Source organism: Dama dama, chromosome 14 (genome assembly GCF_033118175.1).
Source record: "Dama dama isolate Ldn47 chromosome 14, ASM3311817v1, whole genome shotgun sequence".
NCBI lineage: Eukaryota > Metazoa > Chordata > Mammalia > Artiodactyla > Cervidae > Dama > Dama dama.
The window spans coordinates 30,113,465-30,131,779 of NC_083694.1; the positions used below are offsets into that span (position 1 = coordinate 30,113,465).

Sequence of the window (18,315 nt, forward strand, 5' to 3'; positions counted from 1 at the left end):
AAAAACTATTCATAGCAGTTTTATTTCTAAGAGTCTAAACCTAGAAAAAATCTCAAATGTTAATCAATAAGTTAACCAACAGTACAACAGAACAATTGGCAATAAAAAGAATTATAGATGCATGCAAAAACATGGATTAATTTCAAAATCACAATGCTAAATCAAGGAAGCTAGGCGAGAGAGAGCAAGAGAACACAACTATAAAAAAAATTTTTTAAAGCTATTTAAGACTATATAGTCTTTTATTTCAAGATAAAAGTGAACACATTAAGGATTAATTTAATAACATACATTATATATTAAAATATTTCTGTTTGGGATAATTTGAGAACAATTTTCAGATTTTGAATTTGATAATACTATGAGCTTATACTTAATATTTCTTGGTCAAAATACACTCTCAACGTAAGTATATATACATACTTCCACATTCATAGTAAATAGACTTTCATTTCTCTTAGTTTTTCTTTTTTCTTCTTTCAGATTTGTGCAGTGGTTCATAAATTTGTTTTCTATAAATCCTCATATAATGGAAGTAGCTCAAAATGAGAATACTGAAGAACAGTAGCATCAGGAGAAAGAGGAAAGCTGCAACCGTGTAAGCATTTGGACTGAAATAAGAAAAGAAAACTCATTAGAAGTCGTTGCTCATTTTGGTTGTTAATTTAGTCAAATATTTTTTGAATGGCTAGCTGCTACGCCATTGTTCTCTGTCAGTGATGAATGAGATTTATAAGACGTATTGTCTCCCCTCACGGTGTTTGAGGCTGACCAGAGAGGAAGATAGACCGTGTGACTGATGAACATGATGAGAGAAGGAAGTATGAAGTGCCATGGGAGCCAGGTGTCAGGAAGGCCTTCCAATGGAGATAGGTGAGAGTTAGCTAGATATGACAAGGATTAGGAGTATTAGTGAGAGTTAGATAAAAACGTTAGAGAGTGGAGAAGGAGACTAAAGATGGGCATAATATTTTAGGCTAAGGGAGATGCATTACAAAGGCATGGAAGCATAAGAAAACCTGAAGATCAGCCCCAGACATTCTGGAACTAAAACCAGTTCAGTGTGACTGGAATTTAGGTGCTAATGCTCAGTGATTAGGGACGAGGAATCATAAGTTGTTCAAGGTGCAAAAGACAAGCTACGGAGTGTGAATTTTAGTATAAAGGCAAGAGGGAGTTTCAGACATGTGATATAGCATTCTCATTTTTGAAGGACGATTCTGATTGTAGTGTGAAGAATAGATGAGTGGGATGCATGACTATGGAGGGAGAAAACCATTTATGAGGTTTTTATAATAACCAAATATGGTGAGAGTTTTAATTGGTTAGTGGCTGTAAAAATGGGGAGAAATGGATAGATCTAAGGTATATTTGGAAGTTAGATTGGGTGATCTTAGTGATTAAGATGTGAGGTTTGAGAAATGTGTTAGAATAAAGGATATCTCCTAAATTTGGGGATGATGTAACTCAGGATGGTAGCACCATTCACTGACATAGGAAATTCACAGGTAAGAACACTTTAGAGGGTATTTGTGAATATGGTTGGCTTACTTTTGGGCATATTGAATTTGAGGTACAACAGGGTCAGCCAGGTGTGTGTGTGTGTGTGTACATAGATGCTACTTTCAGCTGGGATCCAGACCTCTTGCCACTTCACCTCATGTGTCTCCCATCAAAGTAGATTTATTTCTTAAGCCAAACACTGTGCTGTTTTCTACTTTGTGTCCTGGTGCCTGACTTTCGTTTTTGGTTCCCTTTTAAATCATAATTATTTGTTTGCCATTTTACACTTTTCCCAGGTCCCCAGCCTCATTAGTCTGACCTTCCTTCTTTGTGGATACAAGCTTAATCTAGCTCCAGTGAATCATTTCCTTCTTAGAAATTAAATAACTAATTTAATAAATGATCTGATATATTCCACGACTGTGCTGGGTTCTGGTAAAACAATAATGGGTAAAAACAGACATAGTCTTCACCCTTAGAGAGCTTAAATATTTAGCGGGGACATAACCATTAATCAGATAACGAGAAAATAAATATAAAATTGAACTTCTAATAAAAACAAAGTAGGAGAGGTAATGCAATGAAAGCTTACTATGGTAGGATTTAAACCTGGTGAATTGGTCAAGAAATGCCCCCATGAGGAAAAGATAATTATTCTAAACTTTGAAGAATTAAATGGAAGTGGACTTGGTAAAGTTAAGTAGGTAAGGAGGGGAAGGAAGAGATCCCAGATAGAGAAAATAGCGTGTGCAGAGCTCCTCCTGTAGAACAGTGTACGGAGAAGGCCAGGGATTGAAAGAAGGTTGGTAGGTCTGGAGCTGAGAAAATAAAGGGAATGTGACGCAAGATGAGATTGGAGCAGTGGGTAGCAACTAGGTCAGAAAAGGTTTTGCAGGTCATGTTAAGAAGTCCGCATTTTAAGGAAAGAAACTTAAAAGTTTTAAGTTACTAAAATTAGCATTAGGGATCTACTGCAATAATTCAGATCAGAGATAATAGTAACTTGAATTAGAGTGGAGTAGTGGTGATGGGTTTGGTAAGAAGTGGATTCATTTAAGGGCGATTTAAGAGGTTAAATGAATGAGAGTCAGTGATTGGATGAGCTGGAGGAGAGAGAGAGAGCGATATGAGTGACAACCTAGGTTTTGTGTTTTTCAGTTTTGACTGTTAGGTGTCTGGCTTGTGCAGTTGGATCTGCTATTTCCTGAGAGAGGGGACATTGGAAAAATAGGGTTGCCATATTGTTCAACTCCAGAGGGCAGCATTCACATTATAGCCTATGGGATTGAATTCTCTGGGAACTGTGCAATGATGATCCATAGAGCTGAATGCAATTACCTTGATGAGTTAGTTTTAGAGTAAGACAAATAATGGGGTAAGGGAATGGGTGATAAGATCATGAGTTCATTTTTGGACATGTGCAGTCTGACCAGTCTTTGAGATATCCCAGAGAAGAGGTTAAGTAGACAGTGGGATATATGACCCTGGGTGGGGTTAGAGATATGATTTGGGAGTTGTGTATTTATAGATGCTAACTGAAATCATGGGTATGGATGAGCTTGCCAGAGTGAGCAGCTCAGAAAACCAGGACTGAGCCCTCCCTAAGGGAAGTCAGCATTTAATGGCTGGTGATATAGGTTGTAAGTTAAGGCTCTTTACTAGAAAGATAGAGAATGGCTACAGAAGGCTAGGAAAACCTACAGAGCAATATGGCAGCCAAAAGGAAAGTCAACTCTAATGAACGCTCAAATATAACGTGGACTGAGCAGTGTCTGTCAGATTTAGTGTAGGCCAGTTCCAGTTCAAGATGGTGACAAAGGAAGCTCCTGAACGTACATCCTCCCACAGACATACCTGTCCCACAGCTATGTGTAGAACAATTCCCTCCAAAAGAAAACCAGAAATTCACTGAGCAACGCCTACACATTGGGTGAACGAGAAAAACCCACCCACATAAAAATGGGTAGGGAGAGACTGAGGCATCATCTTACCCAAAACCCTATCCTAGCAAAGCAATATACAATGGAGAGGGAACTCACAACTCTTAACTTCTCCCTAAGAGGTTTGGAGCTAATATCCCGTACCTCACCTTTTAAAACTTCCACCTGAGGGATGAGACCCTCAAACACCTAGCTTTGAAAGCCAACTGGGCTTCACCCATGAAACCCACAAGGGTAGAGCAAACAAATGGGCTCCTGAGAACTCTTGGTAGCTAACACCCTCTCTCATTATCCATCACTCCCTCTCCACCCCAGCACAGAATCTGCAGACTGAAATGCTCATTTCCCAATCTTTCCATGAAAGAGTTGTTGTTTTTCAGTTGCTAAGTCGTGTCCAACTCTTTGAGAACCCATGGACTGCAGCAGGCCAGGCTTCCCTGTCCCTCACCATCTCCCAGGTTTCACCCAAGTTCATGTCCATTGAGTTGGTGATGTTATCCAACCATCTCATCCTCTGCTGCCCTCTTCTCCTTTTGCCTTCAATCCTTCCCAGCATCAGGACCTTTTCCAATGAGCTAGCTGCTTTTAGCTTAGCTAGAAGCTGCCATCTGAGGGCTAGGCTACTAATATGACACTAATCTAGGGGCCTCCCCAGAGACTGGGGAAGCTAGCAGGTGCCCTCCTGCTGCCTCTCCCCAGGTCACCTGAAATAATATCTCTGAAATGATGCTGTGCATTCTTCTGATGCCCCAGCTTCCACGGCTGTTCCTCAGGGGGACACACCACTTGATCACCTGGCTCTGGTAGGCAGCAGAGCTTAAGTTCACCAGTCCCACAGGACTGTGACAGAGAAACTATTCTTAACTGGTTATTCTCTCAGGGCTCAGCACAGAGGGAAGAGAAAGCAAGGCCCATCTTTCAGTCTTTTTCCAAAAGTAGTCCACTTGCATACTTTGAAAGCTGCTGCTTGCAGGTCCAGCTTCCAGCCAGTCCGCATCTCGCTTCTGACTCAGATCCTCTCTCTGGGACACTGACAGGTCCTGGTATACCCTCACCTACTGGGGAATGCTAAGAACTAAGAAGGCAGCTCGGGCAATCACGAGGGTTTAAAAGACAACAGCTAGGGCTAGGCCGAACAGTAAGTTCCATCTCCTACATAAGACTACTCTTTCTTGCCTGGGAGAAGTGGCTATTTTATCTATTGCATAGAAACTAACACAGAAAAATCAAGAAAAATGAAGAAACAGAGAAATAATTTCCAAACAAAAGTACAAGATAAAATCTTCAGAAGCAGACCTTCATGAAATGGAGATAGGTAATTTACCTGATAAAGAGTTCAAAATAATGGTCCTGAAGGTGCTCACTGAGGTCAGGAGAACAATGCAGGAGCAAATGAGAATTTCAACAGAGATAAAATATGTAAGAAAGTGCCCAACAGATTTAGTGCAGGTCAAAGCGATTCTAATGAGAAGTAATGGGTGGAGTGATCAGATAGAAAGCAGGCTGAATGGGTTAGCAAAATAGGGATGAAATATAGGGAAATGGGGCTTCCCAGGTGGTGCTAGTGGTAAAGAACCCACATGCCAGTGCAGGAGACATAAGGGACACTTCAGGTTCAGTCCTTGAGTCTGGAAGATCACCTGGAGTAGGAAATGGCAACCCAGTATTCTTGCCTGGAGAATCCCATGGACAGAGGAACCTGGAGGGCTACAATCCATGGGGCTGCATGGAGTTCGACTACTTCAGTGTTGAAGTAATTGTTACAGAGAGTGGAAACTTTGGTTGACCAGAGAAAGAAAGATTTCCAGGTAGTGCTGGCGACTTATATAAAGTTGGTGATCAATTTGCTCTGTTGTGTAACTTTCTTTACTTGGCTCATCAGACATCACTGCAAAGAAAGTAGGTAGTTCGGGGCTTGTCAAGAGGGGGCGCCACATTCTAGAAATGTAAGAGTGTACTAGAAAGTAGTTATTAAAACAGAAGGCCTTGTCTGAAATGTAAGAAAATAGGAAATAAAAAGGAAGAGGTTAGAAGTAGAGGTGAAGGGACTTCCCTGGTGGTCCAGTAGCTAAGACTCCATGCTCCCAATGCAGGGGGTCTGGGTTCTCTCTTTGGTCAGGGAACTAGATCCCATGTGCCACAACTAAGAGTTTGCAGGCTGAAACTAAAGATTTTGCATCTTGCAACCAAGAAAAAGAAAAAAGATACTACATGCCTTCACTAAAAGAAAAAAAATGTAGAGGTTAAGGTCCCAATGAAGATGAAGAAGAGTTGTAGTGGGTGTAGCTGAATTAGCAAACTGGGAATGTCTGAGAATAAGATGTCTGAATTGATGCTTTAGTAAGCAGAGAAATTACGATAGTATTGATCATGCCTAAGACATAACACTGGGAGAGGATGGCCAAAGTACGGTGCAGGAGGGGGACATCAAGGATTAGGAAAGGCCACGATGGTGGGTGCTTGCCATAGAGGTGAAAACAAGATGACATTGAATGAGGGGGACTTTGGAGAGGGTGCAGCAGTGAGGATAGAGAAAGGACAGGGGTACATCAGATGCCATGAACCTCAAAGGGTAAGTGTTTTAAAATTTTGTTTTTTGTTTTTCAGAAGAATCATGATCTGTGAGTAGTGATGGTGCTCTGTGGCACAGACAGAGCTCAGAGGACAGGACTTAGGTGAATTTGCTGGTTAAATGGTGGCAACTCCAAAGGACACACAGTGGAAAACTTGAGGTGGTTGAAAATTGGGCCAGAAAGCAAAGAAACAGTAAGATCCTTGCCTCCTACAAACTGATCTCCAGTCACTGGTTTGCTCATGAAAAGGGCTCTCTTACCACCAGCTAACCTCTGCTCTGCCTCTGGACCCTTCAGGGCTCAGGCATGACAGAGACTGAACTGCAGTCACTAAACTAAAGGACTATCCCTGTGTTGCACCATATTCTCTGGTTGCTGAAATCCAGCTCCTGGGAGGTGAGCTGGGCAAATCGGTGAGATCCCTTAGTAGGTGAGATCTCCCTTTACTCTTTCCTCTTCTCCCTAACTCATCAACTCCCGCCCCCTTCTGTTGGTGGATACGTGCATGGACGTATGTTCTTCATATTCATCTAAATCAAACGTATAGATCTAATGAGAAAGAGAAGTTGCTGCAAAAAGGCTATACATGTTTCCCAAAGTTACTTATTATTAGAAACAGGCATGACTTATCTCATTTGCAGATTATTCACACCATTAACCTCCCATTAGCACAAAAAATTAAGGAGTCAGTAATATTTAAACTAGGGCCGTAAGTAATTTAATTGTTTATGGTCCACTCTTGTTTAATGTTTTCCAAAACAAAAAACAAAAAACACAGGACAGAGATAATTATCTGCAGTCCCAACTTTTGTGTTAAGACTTTTTACTCTGCTCTCGAAGGAAACTAAAGCTGAGTCCAGGGAAATGCTTTTCCTACCTGTTTCCTGTATGCATTGGAATGATAACTGGTGGCCAAGGGCTGACCCAGGGTCAGCGGGGGCACAGCCACTGTCTCCTTCCTGTCCCCACTGCTGCAGTCTACCATGTGCCCTTAGGTGGAGTTGAAAGTCACTTTTGATTGGGAAGACAATGGCTGTTGAGGATGAGCATAAGGGGACCTGAGGTGCAGTAACAATTCTCAGGAATTCCTTCCTCCTGTATCCTTGGTATAATAGTTACATACAACCTTTAGGATGTCACATATAGGACAGAAGTATAAAGGTCCCGGGAAAAGAGGGGAGAGCTGTGTTTACTTTTCTGTATCTTTTACAACTTCCCGAATTAAGGCCTAATTAGGCACCAGTCATTACCTGGGAATCACTCCAAAGGTCTCTATTGCAAAGATAGTGGTTAGGTTACAGAAACTGCAATAAAGAAAAATATTAAAGATTAGATTAAATACAATATATAAAAGACTCTGGCCCATCTCTATGGTAACCAAATCATGTATAATCTTAGTTAAGGTGTGATTTTCTTTTTTCTTTTTTGTTTCAAGATAGTAATTTTATTACTACCAAAAGAAATCTTAATCAAACTGAGTATTGCCTTCCATTTTACAGAGAAAAATCTCCACTGTAATGAATGGGAATTAAGAATGCTGCTGCTGCTAAGTCACTTCAGTCGTGTCCGACTCTGTGCAACCCCATAGATGTCAGCCCACCAGGCTCCACCGTCCCTGGGATTCTCCAGGCAAGAACACTGGAGTGGGTAGCCATTTCCTTCTCCAATGCATGAAAGTGAAAAGTGAAAGTGAACTTGCTCAGTCGTGTCTGACTCTTCTCGACCCCATGGACTGCAGCCTACCAGGCTCCTCTGTCCATGGGATTTTCCAGGCAAGAGTACTGGAGTGGGTTGCCATTCCCTTCTCCAGAATTATGAATGAAATATATTTAAATGTATACTCCCTTCTTTGTTCTGTTGATAATTTCACTGCAAAATCACAGTGGGTAGACTGATGTGGAAGAATTGCTAAGCATTTTGTTCCCTTCAGTGGACAACTTCACTAATTTCATTAGCTTTATTTTAATTTTTTTTGAGTTGTTTTAAAATTGAAGTACAGTATAGTTGATTTACAAGGTTGTGTTAATTTCAAGTGTAAAGCAAAGTGATTCAGTTATACATTTATCTATTCTTTTTCAGATTCTTTTCCCCTATAGGTTACTATAAAATATTGAGTATAGTTCCCTCTGCTAAATGATAGATCCTTGTTGGTTATCTATATTATATACAGTAGTCTCTATATGCTAACCCAACCTTCTAATTTATCCCTCCTGTCTTTTTTCGCTTTGGTAACCATAAATTTGTTTTCTATGTCTGTGAGTCTATTTCTGTTTTGTGAATAAATTAATTTTTGTCTTTTTTAGATTCCACATATAAGTGATATTATATGATATTTGTCTTTCTCTGTCTTGCTTATTTCACTTAGCATGGTAATCTCTAGGTCCATCCATGTTGCTGCAAATGGCATTATTTCCTTCATTTTTGTGGCTGAGTAATATTCCACTGTGTGTTTTTGTGTGTGTATAAAACATCTTCTTTATCCATTCATCTGTTGATAGACATTTAGGCTGTTCCCATGTCCTGGCTATTGTAAATAGTGATGCAGTGAACACTGAAGTGCATGTATCTTTTCAGATTATAGTTTCCTCCAGATATAACCCAGGGGTGGGATCCCTTAATCATATGGTAGCTCTATATTTAGTTTTTTAAGAAACCTCCATACTGTTCTCCATAGTGGCTGTACCAATTTACATATCTACAACTGTGCAGGAAGGTTCCCTTTTCTCTATACCTTTCTGTGCAAGTGAAAGTCTCTCAGTTGTGTCCGATTCTGTGCGAGCCTATGGACAATACAGCCCATGAAATTCTTCAGGCCAGAATACTGGAGTGGGTAGCCATTCCCTTCTCCAAGGGATCTTCCCAACTCAGGGATCAAACCCAGGTCTCCCACATTGCAGGTGGATTCTTTACCAGCTGAGCCACCAGGGAAGCCCTAGCATTTATTATCTGTAGACTTTTTGGTAATGGCCATTCTGATGGATGTGAGGTGACACTTCATTGTAGTTTTGATTTGCATTTCTATGATAATTAGCAACGCTGGATATTTTTTTCGTGTGCCTTTTGGTCATCTTTGTGTGGAGAAATGTCTTTTTAGATCTTTGGTCCATCTTTTTTGATTGGGTTGTTTGTTTTTTTGATATTGAGCTATATATGCTGTTTGTATATTTTGGAAATTAATCACTTGTCAGTAGCATTGTTTGCGGATATTTTCTCCCAGTCCATAGGTTGTCTTTTAATTTTGTCTATGGCTTGTTTTGCTGTGCAAAAGCTTTTGAGCTTAATTAGGCCCCGTTTGCTTATTTTTGTTTTTATTTTTATTACTCTAGGGGGCTATCCAAAAAGATACTGCTGTTTGACATATTTATGTCAGAGTGTTCTGCCTGTGTTTTTGTCTGTGAGTTTTATTGTATCTAGTCTTACATTTAGGCTGTTAATCCATTTTGAATTTAATTTTATATGTGGTGTTAAAGAATGTCCTAATATTATTCTTCTACATGTAGCAGTTCAGTTTTCCCAGTACCACTTATTGAAGAGACTGTCTTTTTTCCAATGTGTATTTTTGCCACATTTGTCATAGATTAATTGACCATAGATGTGTGGGTTTACCTCTGGGCTTTCTATCCTGTCTCATTGACATATATTTCTATTTTTGTGCCAAACTGTTTTAATGACTGAAGCTTCATAGAGTAGTCTGAAGTCAAGGATCCTGATTCTTCCAGCTACATTTTTCTTTCTTAGGATTGCTTTGATTACTTGAGGTCTTTTGTGTTTTCACATAAATTTTAAGATTTTTTTTGTTCTAGTTCTGTGAAAATACAATTGGTAATTTGATAATGATTGTTTTGAATATGTAGATTGCTTTGGGTAGTATAATCATTTTGGCAGTATTGATCCTTCTAATCCAAGAACATAGTATATCTTTCTATCTGTATCATCTTCAGTTTCTTTAATCAGCATCTTATAGTTTTCAGAGTACAAGTCTTTTGCCTCCTTAGGTTTATCCCTAGGTATTTTATCTCTTATAATTTAGCATATTGCTTGGAATGAGATAGTATATAACTAAATAAACATTAATGTATGGTTCCATCTATCTTCATGTGGGAGAAGAGAGAAGAAAAGAACTTAATTTTATTGAGTCTTTGTTATGTGCCCAGCAAAATTAGAGATTTTTACCCAGACACATCATTTAATCCTCAAAATAAAGATAGGTTTTACTGACTTACTTTACAGATAAATAAACTTAAAAAGACTGCTATTTGCTTAAGAGATGGCTAGATGGCATCACCGACTCGATGGGCATGAGGTTGAGTAAACTCCGGGAGTTGGTGATGGACAGGGAGGCCTGGCATGCTGAGATTCATGGGGTCGCAAAGAATCGGACATGACTGAGTGACTGAAATGAACTGAACTGAACTGAGATAGTTACTAGTGGCAAAATTTGGACTCAAACCAAAGTAGACTCTCTAACATAATGTTCTCAAGGTCCATTGATATTGTTTCAAGTGGCAAGATATCCTTCTTTTAATGGCCAGATAATATTCCACTGTACATATACCACATTTTCTATAACAATTCTTCCACCCTTGGACATTTACATTTGTTCCATATCTTGGCAATTGTAAATAATGCTTCGGTGAACATTTAGTTCAGTTAAGTTCAATTGCTCAGTCATGTCCAACTCTTTGCAACCCCATGGACTACAGCACGCCAGGCTTCCCTGTCCATCATCAACTCCTGGAGCTTGCTCAAACTCATGTCCATCAAGTCAGTGATGCCATCAAACCATTTCATCCTCTGTCGTCCCCTTCTCCTCCTGCCTTCAACCATTCCCAGAATTAGGGTCTTTCCCAATGAGTCAGTTTTCACATCAGGTGGCCAAAGTATTGGAGCTTCAGCTTCAGCATCAGCCCTTTCAATGAATATTCAGGGCTGATTTCCTTTAGGATGGACTGGTTTGATCTCCTTGTAGTCCAAGGGACTCTCAAGAGTCTTCTCCAACACCACAGTTCAAAAGCATCAATTCTTCAGTGCTCAACTTTCTTTATGGTCCAACTCTCACATCCATACATGACTACTGGAAAAACCATAGCTTTGACTAGACAGACCTTTGTCGGTAAAGTAACATCTCTGCTTTTTAATATGCTGTCTATGTTGGTCATAGCTTTTCTTCCAGGGAACAACATCTTTTAATTTCATGGTTGCAGTCACCATCTGCAGTGATTTTGGAGCTCCCCAAAATAGTCTCTCACTGTTTCCATTATTTCCCCATCTATTTGCCATGAAATGATGGGACCGGATGCCATGATCTTAGCTTTCTGAATGTTGAGCTTTAAGCCAACTTTTTCACTCTCCTCTTTCACTTTCATCAAGAAGCTCTTTAGTTACTCCTTGCTTTCTACCAATAAGGGTGGTATCATATGCATATCTGAGGTTATTGATATTTCTCCTGGAAATCTTCATTCCAGCTTATGCTTCATCCAGTCTGGCATTTCTCATGATGTACTCTGCATATCAGTTAAATAAGCAGGGTGACAATATACAGCCTTCAGGTATTCCTTTCCCAATCTGGAACTAGTCTGTTGTTCCATATCCAGTTCTAATTGTTGCTTCTTGACCTGCATACAGTTTTCTCAGGAGGCAGGTCAGGTGGTCTGGTATTCCCATCTCTTTCAGAATTTTCCACAGTTTGTTGTGATCCAAATAGTCAAATACTTTGGTATAGTCAATGAAGCAGAAGTAGATGTTTTCCTGGAATTCTCTTGCTTTTTCTGTGATCCAGTGGATGTTAACAATTTGATCTCTGGTTCGCCTGCCTTTTCTAAATCCAGCTTGAACATCTGGAAGTTCACAGTTCATGTACTGTTGCAGCCTAGCTTGGAGAATTTTGAGTGTTACCTTGATAGTGTGTGAATAAGTGAAATTGTGTGGTAGTTTGAACATTCTTTGGCATTGCCCTTCTTTGGGATTGAAATGAAAACTGACATTTTCCAGTCCCGTGGCCACTGTTGAGTTTTCCAAATTTGCTGGCATATTGAGTGCAGCACCTTCACAGCATCAGTTTTTAGCATTTGAAATAGCTCAGCTGAAATTCCATCACCTCCACTAGCTTTGTTCGCAGTGAACATGGGGGTGCATATATCTTTTGAAGTTGGTGGTTTTGTTTTCTTCAGATAGTACAGAGGAATGGAATAGTTGAATCATATGGTGGGTTCTATTTAATATTTTCATAAACCTCCATAACTGTTTTCCATAACGGCTACATAAATTTACATTCCCACCTACAGTGCACAAGGGTTTTCTTTTCTTTACATGCTCATCAACATTTACCTCTTATCTTTTTGGTAACAGTCATTCCAACAGGTGTGAGGTGATATCTCACTGTGGTTTTGATTTGTATTTCTCTGATAATTAGTCATATTGAAGACCCTTTCATGTACTTGTTGGCCATCTGTATGTCTTCTTGGAAAAAATGTCTAATTAATTCAATTTTAAAATTGGGTTTTTTTCCTTTTTGATATTGAATTGTATGAGTTCTTTATATATTTTGATATAAATCCCTTATCAGATATATAATTTGCAAATATTTTCTCTCATACTGTAGGTTGCCTTTTCATTTTATTGTGGGTTTCCTTTGCTGGGCAGAAGCTTTTTAGTTTGAGGTAGTTTCACTTGTTTGTTTTTTATTTTGTTGGTGTCAAATAAAAAAATACTGCAAAGACTCACATATTGGAGCTTACCACCTATATTTTTTTTTCTAGGAGTTTTATGGTTTTAGGGCTTATGTTGAAGTCTGTATTCCATTTGGAGTTAATTTTTGTGTATAGTGTTAGATAGTGGTCTAATATCATTCTTTCACAGGTCCAATTTTCCCAACAGTGTTTTTGAAGATATTTTCCTTTCCCCCACTGTATATTCTTGGCTACTTTGTCATAAATTAAGTGCCTGAATATGTGTGAATTTATTTCTGGAGATTTCTATTTTATTCCATTGATCCATGTGTCTTTTTTATGTGTATATCATACTTTTTTGATTATTGCTTTGCAATGTAGTTTGAAATAAGGGAGTATGATGCTTCCAGCTTTGTTGTTCTTTCTCAAGACTGCTTTGGCTTTGGGGGATCTTTTGCAATTGCACACAAATTTTAGGATAGTTTGTTTTATTTCTGTGAAAAACATCATTGGAATTTTGATAGGGATTGCTTTGAATCTGTAGATTGGTTGGGTAATATGGAACTTTTTCTTTCTCTTCATTTTTTTCTTTTTTTTTTTTTTGAAGAGCTTTCTACTCAGCTCCTTTTCTCATAACCCTCAGTTTCTTTACTGTGGGTATCTCTTAAAAGCTCTTTTCTTCTAGTATGTCAGTTAACTTATTTGTATTTTCAAAACTCTTTACTATCAGCTATTCTCTCCAACTCAAGTCCCAAATTAAATTTTTAGCTGTCTGTAGGACATCTTCACTCAGACATTTCATTTTCCTCTCAAATACAAAGTCAGAACTCTTATCTCATTATTTCCAGCAAAACAAAACCACCTCATTATCTACTGTGGTCAAAGAAAATACCATAATTTTTAATCACCTAGTCTAGAAAACTTGAAACCATGTAAATTCCTTCTTTTCCTTCACTTGGCACGTTAGATCAATATAATATGTCTTTCCCTGATAAATATTTATTAGATTTTTTCCTTTCCATTCTTACTGGCAACACAGCTTCCTTTGATCCCTGTCTTGTTAATTCCATTTCTCTCATTTATCTGTAATTTACTTTCTGTTCATAGTATTCTTTCTTCTTAGGCTAATTTTCCTAGAACTACTCTCTCATCACAATGCTCCTCTAGTAAAGATACTAAAGAGGCTCTCTAGGACATGGTTTGAAATTGACTTCAACATTATGAATTGCCTTGGATTAATTTGCATCCTTTGTTTTTCACCTTCCTCATGCAAGGTATTGGGTTGGCCAAATGAACGAACATTTTGGCCAACCCCAAATTTTCTACCATGTTAATGTCCAGCTCAATTCCATTATTAGTGTGATTTCTTTCATTTGAAGGGTCTGTCTTAGTTCTCTGACAATATAAATTCTTAATATTCCCTGTCCTCTGGGAAATTTTCTCTTGATGCTCAATATTGATTTTTCCCATCTCTGAATTATTATTGTGCTTATCAATAATACAAATGATTATATTTGAAAGATATGTGTTTGCTCTGATTTAACCTCCTTTGGTCTTAGGTGTACCCTCCGCTCTTCCTTCCCCAACCAGTTTAATTACAAGCATCTTGAAGGCTGAGATTATCCTTATGCTCTATTTTGCACCTATCATAGCAATGAAACGTAGTAAAGTACTCAGCATGTTAACTGTGCATAGATTATGTTGAACATGAAATCCTATCTCTTACTGCCACAGAATGTTTAACATGATTGCTCCAAAATGAAAAAGCAAATGTGACACGAATACTTAAGTGACATTGTGGGTTCAGTTTCAAACCACCACGATAAAGTGAACACTGCAATAAAGCAAGTCACACCCATTTTTTGGCTTCCCAGTGCATATAAAAGTTACGTTTACACTATATCATAGTCTATTAAGTGTGCAATAGCATTATGTCTAAAAAAAGAATGTACTTATCTTAATTAAAAAATACTTTATTTCTCAAAAATGCTAACCATCATCAGAGCCTTCAATAAGTCATAGTCTTTTTGTTGGTGGGGGGTTTGAAATATTGCAGGAATTACTAAAATGTGACTCAAAGACACGAAGTGAGCAAACGCTGTTGGACAAATGGCACTGATAAGCCTCACTGACCAAGGGTTGCTACAAACCTTCAATGCAGTATCTTTGAAGCACAATAAAGCAAAGCATAATAAAATGAGGTATGCCTGTAATTGGATGGCTGGGTGATATCAAATTAAATCAAGAAAATAAAAATGTAATTTTTAGAAACTAATGCTAAAACTATTATAATGGAACGTTTATATTCACCTATAGTTTGGATCCAGAATCTTCACACGAAACACATACATTCCAGAATGGTCCAAGGGCCAAACCAAATGGTTATAGTTAGACTTGTTGATAATCTCATATGGTTGACTTAAATCTCCTGGTTTTCCAATAGCATAAGAAAAACAATGCTTATAGTTCTGAATAGAAAACAAAAACCTTAAGGTCATTATCTGAATTTTATAAACAAAATTATATTCCCATATGTTTATTTTGGAAAATTATTTAAAGATATAATAATTATTCCCATCTCTTTTATCATTTTAGTGTTGTATATTAATAGTATTTTTAGAGGCTATCTTGGGTTAAAGTCTGATTAAAAGTGAGGCTTAGTGAAAGCAAATACTTTATTTGCAAACAATAATAAATTAGGTTGTTAAGAACCTGTAAGTATTTTATTTCCCTAAATCTAAAAAATACAAAATCCTTCATGGATACTTAATTTAGGGACAGATACAATTTTGATTATAAGGTATGGATACAACAGTAGTTAAATTGATAGCTTTCCATGAATGATGTCAGATTCGTGATCTCCAAAGAAGATTTAGCTTTGGGACCAGGGACCAGGCTTGATCACTCAAGAGCTTTGGTGTAGCAGAGTTTTATTAAAGTAAAAAAAGGGACAGAGAAAGCTTCTGACATAAACATTAGAAGGGGGACAGAAAGTGCCCCACTAGCTAGTCTTATGAAGGCCTTATATACTTTTACCAGACCCACTCCCATAACAATACATCTTAAATTAACAAGATTAGAACTAACAACAGAAAGGTCTTACCAGACTGACTCCCACAACATACATATTAATTTATAACAAGATTAGTCAGAAGGTTCTTGTTAAGAAGGAGAAATATGTCCTCAAACAGGATACATTGTTATTATATAATCTTTAGTACAAAGCTTAAGGAAAAACATACCCTTGAGCAAGATGAGTTTTGTTGTGTTATTATTAGCTCTGGGCTTAAAAAAATAAGTGACTAAGACTAAGGAATGTAGGGAAAAAAAGTTTGTCGCTTTCTCCTCCTGGAGAGCCCTGGACTTCTTCCTTGAGGGCCCTGTACTCCTTATCAACCTACCTAAGAATCAGCTCTCTCAAAATCTTCCCCTAGGCATTTTATTTATTTCCATTTACCACTACTGTCTCTCTGTGGGTCTCAAGATACAAACTGGAAAGGATATTTGTTTATCTCTTGTTCCCCTTTATAAAAGCATAGACACTATATTTTTTTAAGTCACTTTGTTAAAGTTATGTTTAGAAAATAAAATCCTAAAATAATACACGGCATTTCTTCTGGATACTTGTAGATCCTGTATGCTTTTACACCCTACTTAAAGTGTTGCTCATCTCTTTGTCATGCATTCTCACTGTGGCTGAATTCTTTCTATAGCTTTTGAATGAGTAACTACCATTTGATTTACTCAAGTGGTAATTATTTCTAGGGCTTTTCTTCACATTCTTCCTACATTTTGACAATTTTCAATATGCAGATATTGTGTACTTTCTTAACTTTACTTGGTTTTGATGATAATCAGTAACAGTTCATATAGTCCCTGGCCTCATGAATTACTTTTCATTTTTAGCCAAGGACGTCTTGGATTACTACAGAGTCATGTCCAGAAACTCAGCTCACATCCTGAGTTATTAAGTATGTAGCTAGGCATTCATAATCCACATTCTCCCTTTCCTTCTCAAACTCTAACATTAACTTAGAAGAACCTGTGAAAATGCCACCTTTGTTTGTGAGTCCTTCAGATTTTCCCTTGAGAAATTACAGTCTGTAAGCTACTTCCCAGGTTTTAATACAAATGTCACTCATCCTTATAGAATCAGGACTACGCAGTAACTAGTGCAGCTCTAAGAACTGGAAGGCTATTTCATTTCAGGTATATGTTTCAGGAAGACAGTACCTCTGATTGCCATGTTGAATAAATACACAGTGACACTGTTTAGTAAGCATAGCCTTACTCACTAGGACATAACTAATCTTTGCAGGTACCTGCCTTCTCTTATATTCAAACTCCAGACTGAACCTATCCTTTCAGTGGTGAGATTTTTGTTTCTCATATGGTAGAATTGAACACTTACGGCCTGGTGTGGGCACTTCAGAATTCTTTATAGAATGTAAGCCACTATTTCAATGTTTCTAGAATGTGGTCCCCAGATCAGCATCACTTGGGAACTTGTTAGAAATACAACTTTGGGGGCTTAGCCCCAGATCTGATGAATCAGAAACTTTGGAGGTAGGACCTGGAGATCTGTTTTACCAAGTCCTCTAGGTGATTCTGATGTCACCTCGACATAATTCTAAAATTTGAGAAGTACTGCACTGTACTGGGGCTTCCCTGGTGGCTCAGTGGTAAAGAATCTGCCTGCCAATGCAGGAAACACCAGTTCAGTCCCTGGGTTGGGAAGATCCCTTGGAGAAGGAAATGGCAACCCACTGGGAAGTCCCATGGACAGAGGAGCCTGGTCGGCTACAGTCCATGGGGTTGCAAAAGAGTCAGACACGACTTAGCAATTAAACAATAACGGTACGGTATCATACTGAGTGAGGTGAGCTACTTGAATGCTAGTTATCAGGTAGATCATTGCTTCCTAGGACCATATTATTTTATCATATCTCATAACATTTGGGTGCCCTTTGTGAGATTTTGAGTCAGAGTGAAACCTACATCTATCCAGATTCTTGGATATCCTTCAGTAAGAAGTTAGAAGAGTAAGTTTTGTTTTTAACTGATTCCATTACTAGTTTAATTCCTTATGATTTTTATTTTTATTTTTCATTTATTTTTATTAGTTGGAGGCTAATTACTTCACAACATTGCAGTGGGTTTTGTCATACATTGATATGAATCAGCCATGGAGTTACATGTGTTCCCCATCCCGATCCCCCCTCCCACCTCCCTCTCCACCCGATTCCTCTGGGTCTTCCCAGTGCACCAGGCCCGAGCACTTGTCTCATGCATCCCACCTGGGCTGGTGATCTGTTTCCCTATAGATAATATACATGCTGTTCTCTCGAAACATCCCACCCTTGCCTTCTCCCCACAGAGTCCAAAAGTCTGTTCTGTACATCTGTGTCTCTTTTTCTGTTTTGCATATAGGGTTATCATTACCATCTTTCTAAATTCCATATATATGTGTTAGTATGCTGTAATGTTCTTTATCTTTCTGGCTTACTTCACTCTGTATAATGGGCTCCAGTTTCATCCATCTCATTAGAACTGTTTCAAATGAATTCTTTTTAATGGCTGAGTAATATTCCATTGTGTATACGTACCACAGCTTCCTTATCCATTCGTCTG

At 38.3% G+C, this 18,315-nt stretch overlaps 1 protein-coding gene across 1 annotated transcript in view; it reads right to left on the minus strand.

The window, feature by feature from the left end:
• Positions 1-457: 457 nt before the first annotated feature.
• Positions 458-18,315, minus strand: part of CATSPERE (catsper channel auxiliary subunit epsilon) — a 145,878-nt gene continuing 128,020 nt past the window's right edge. The window contains exons 20-22 of the mRNA XM_061161208.1: positions 14,995-15,152; positions 7,267-7,320; positions 458-611 (exon numbers count right to left, since the gene is read on the minus strand). Of these exons, the coding sequence (XP_061017191.1) occupies positions 458-611; positions 7,267-7,320; positions 14,995-15,152 (366 nt within the window). The remainder of the gene's footprint in view (positions 612-7,266; positions 7,321-14,994; positions 15,153-18,315) is intronic.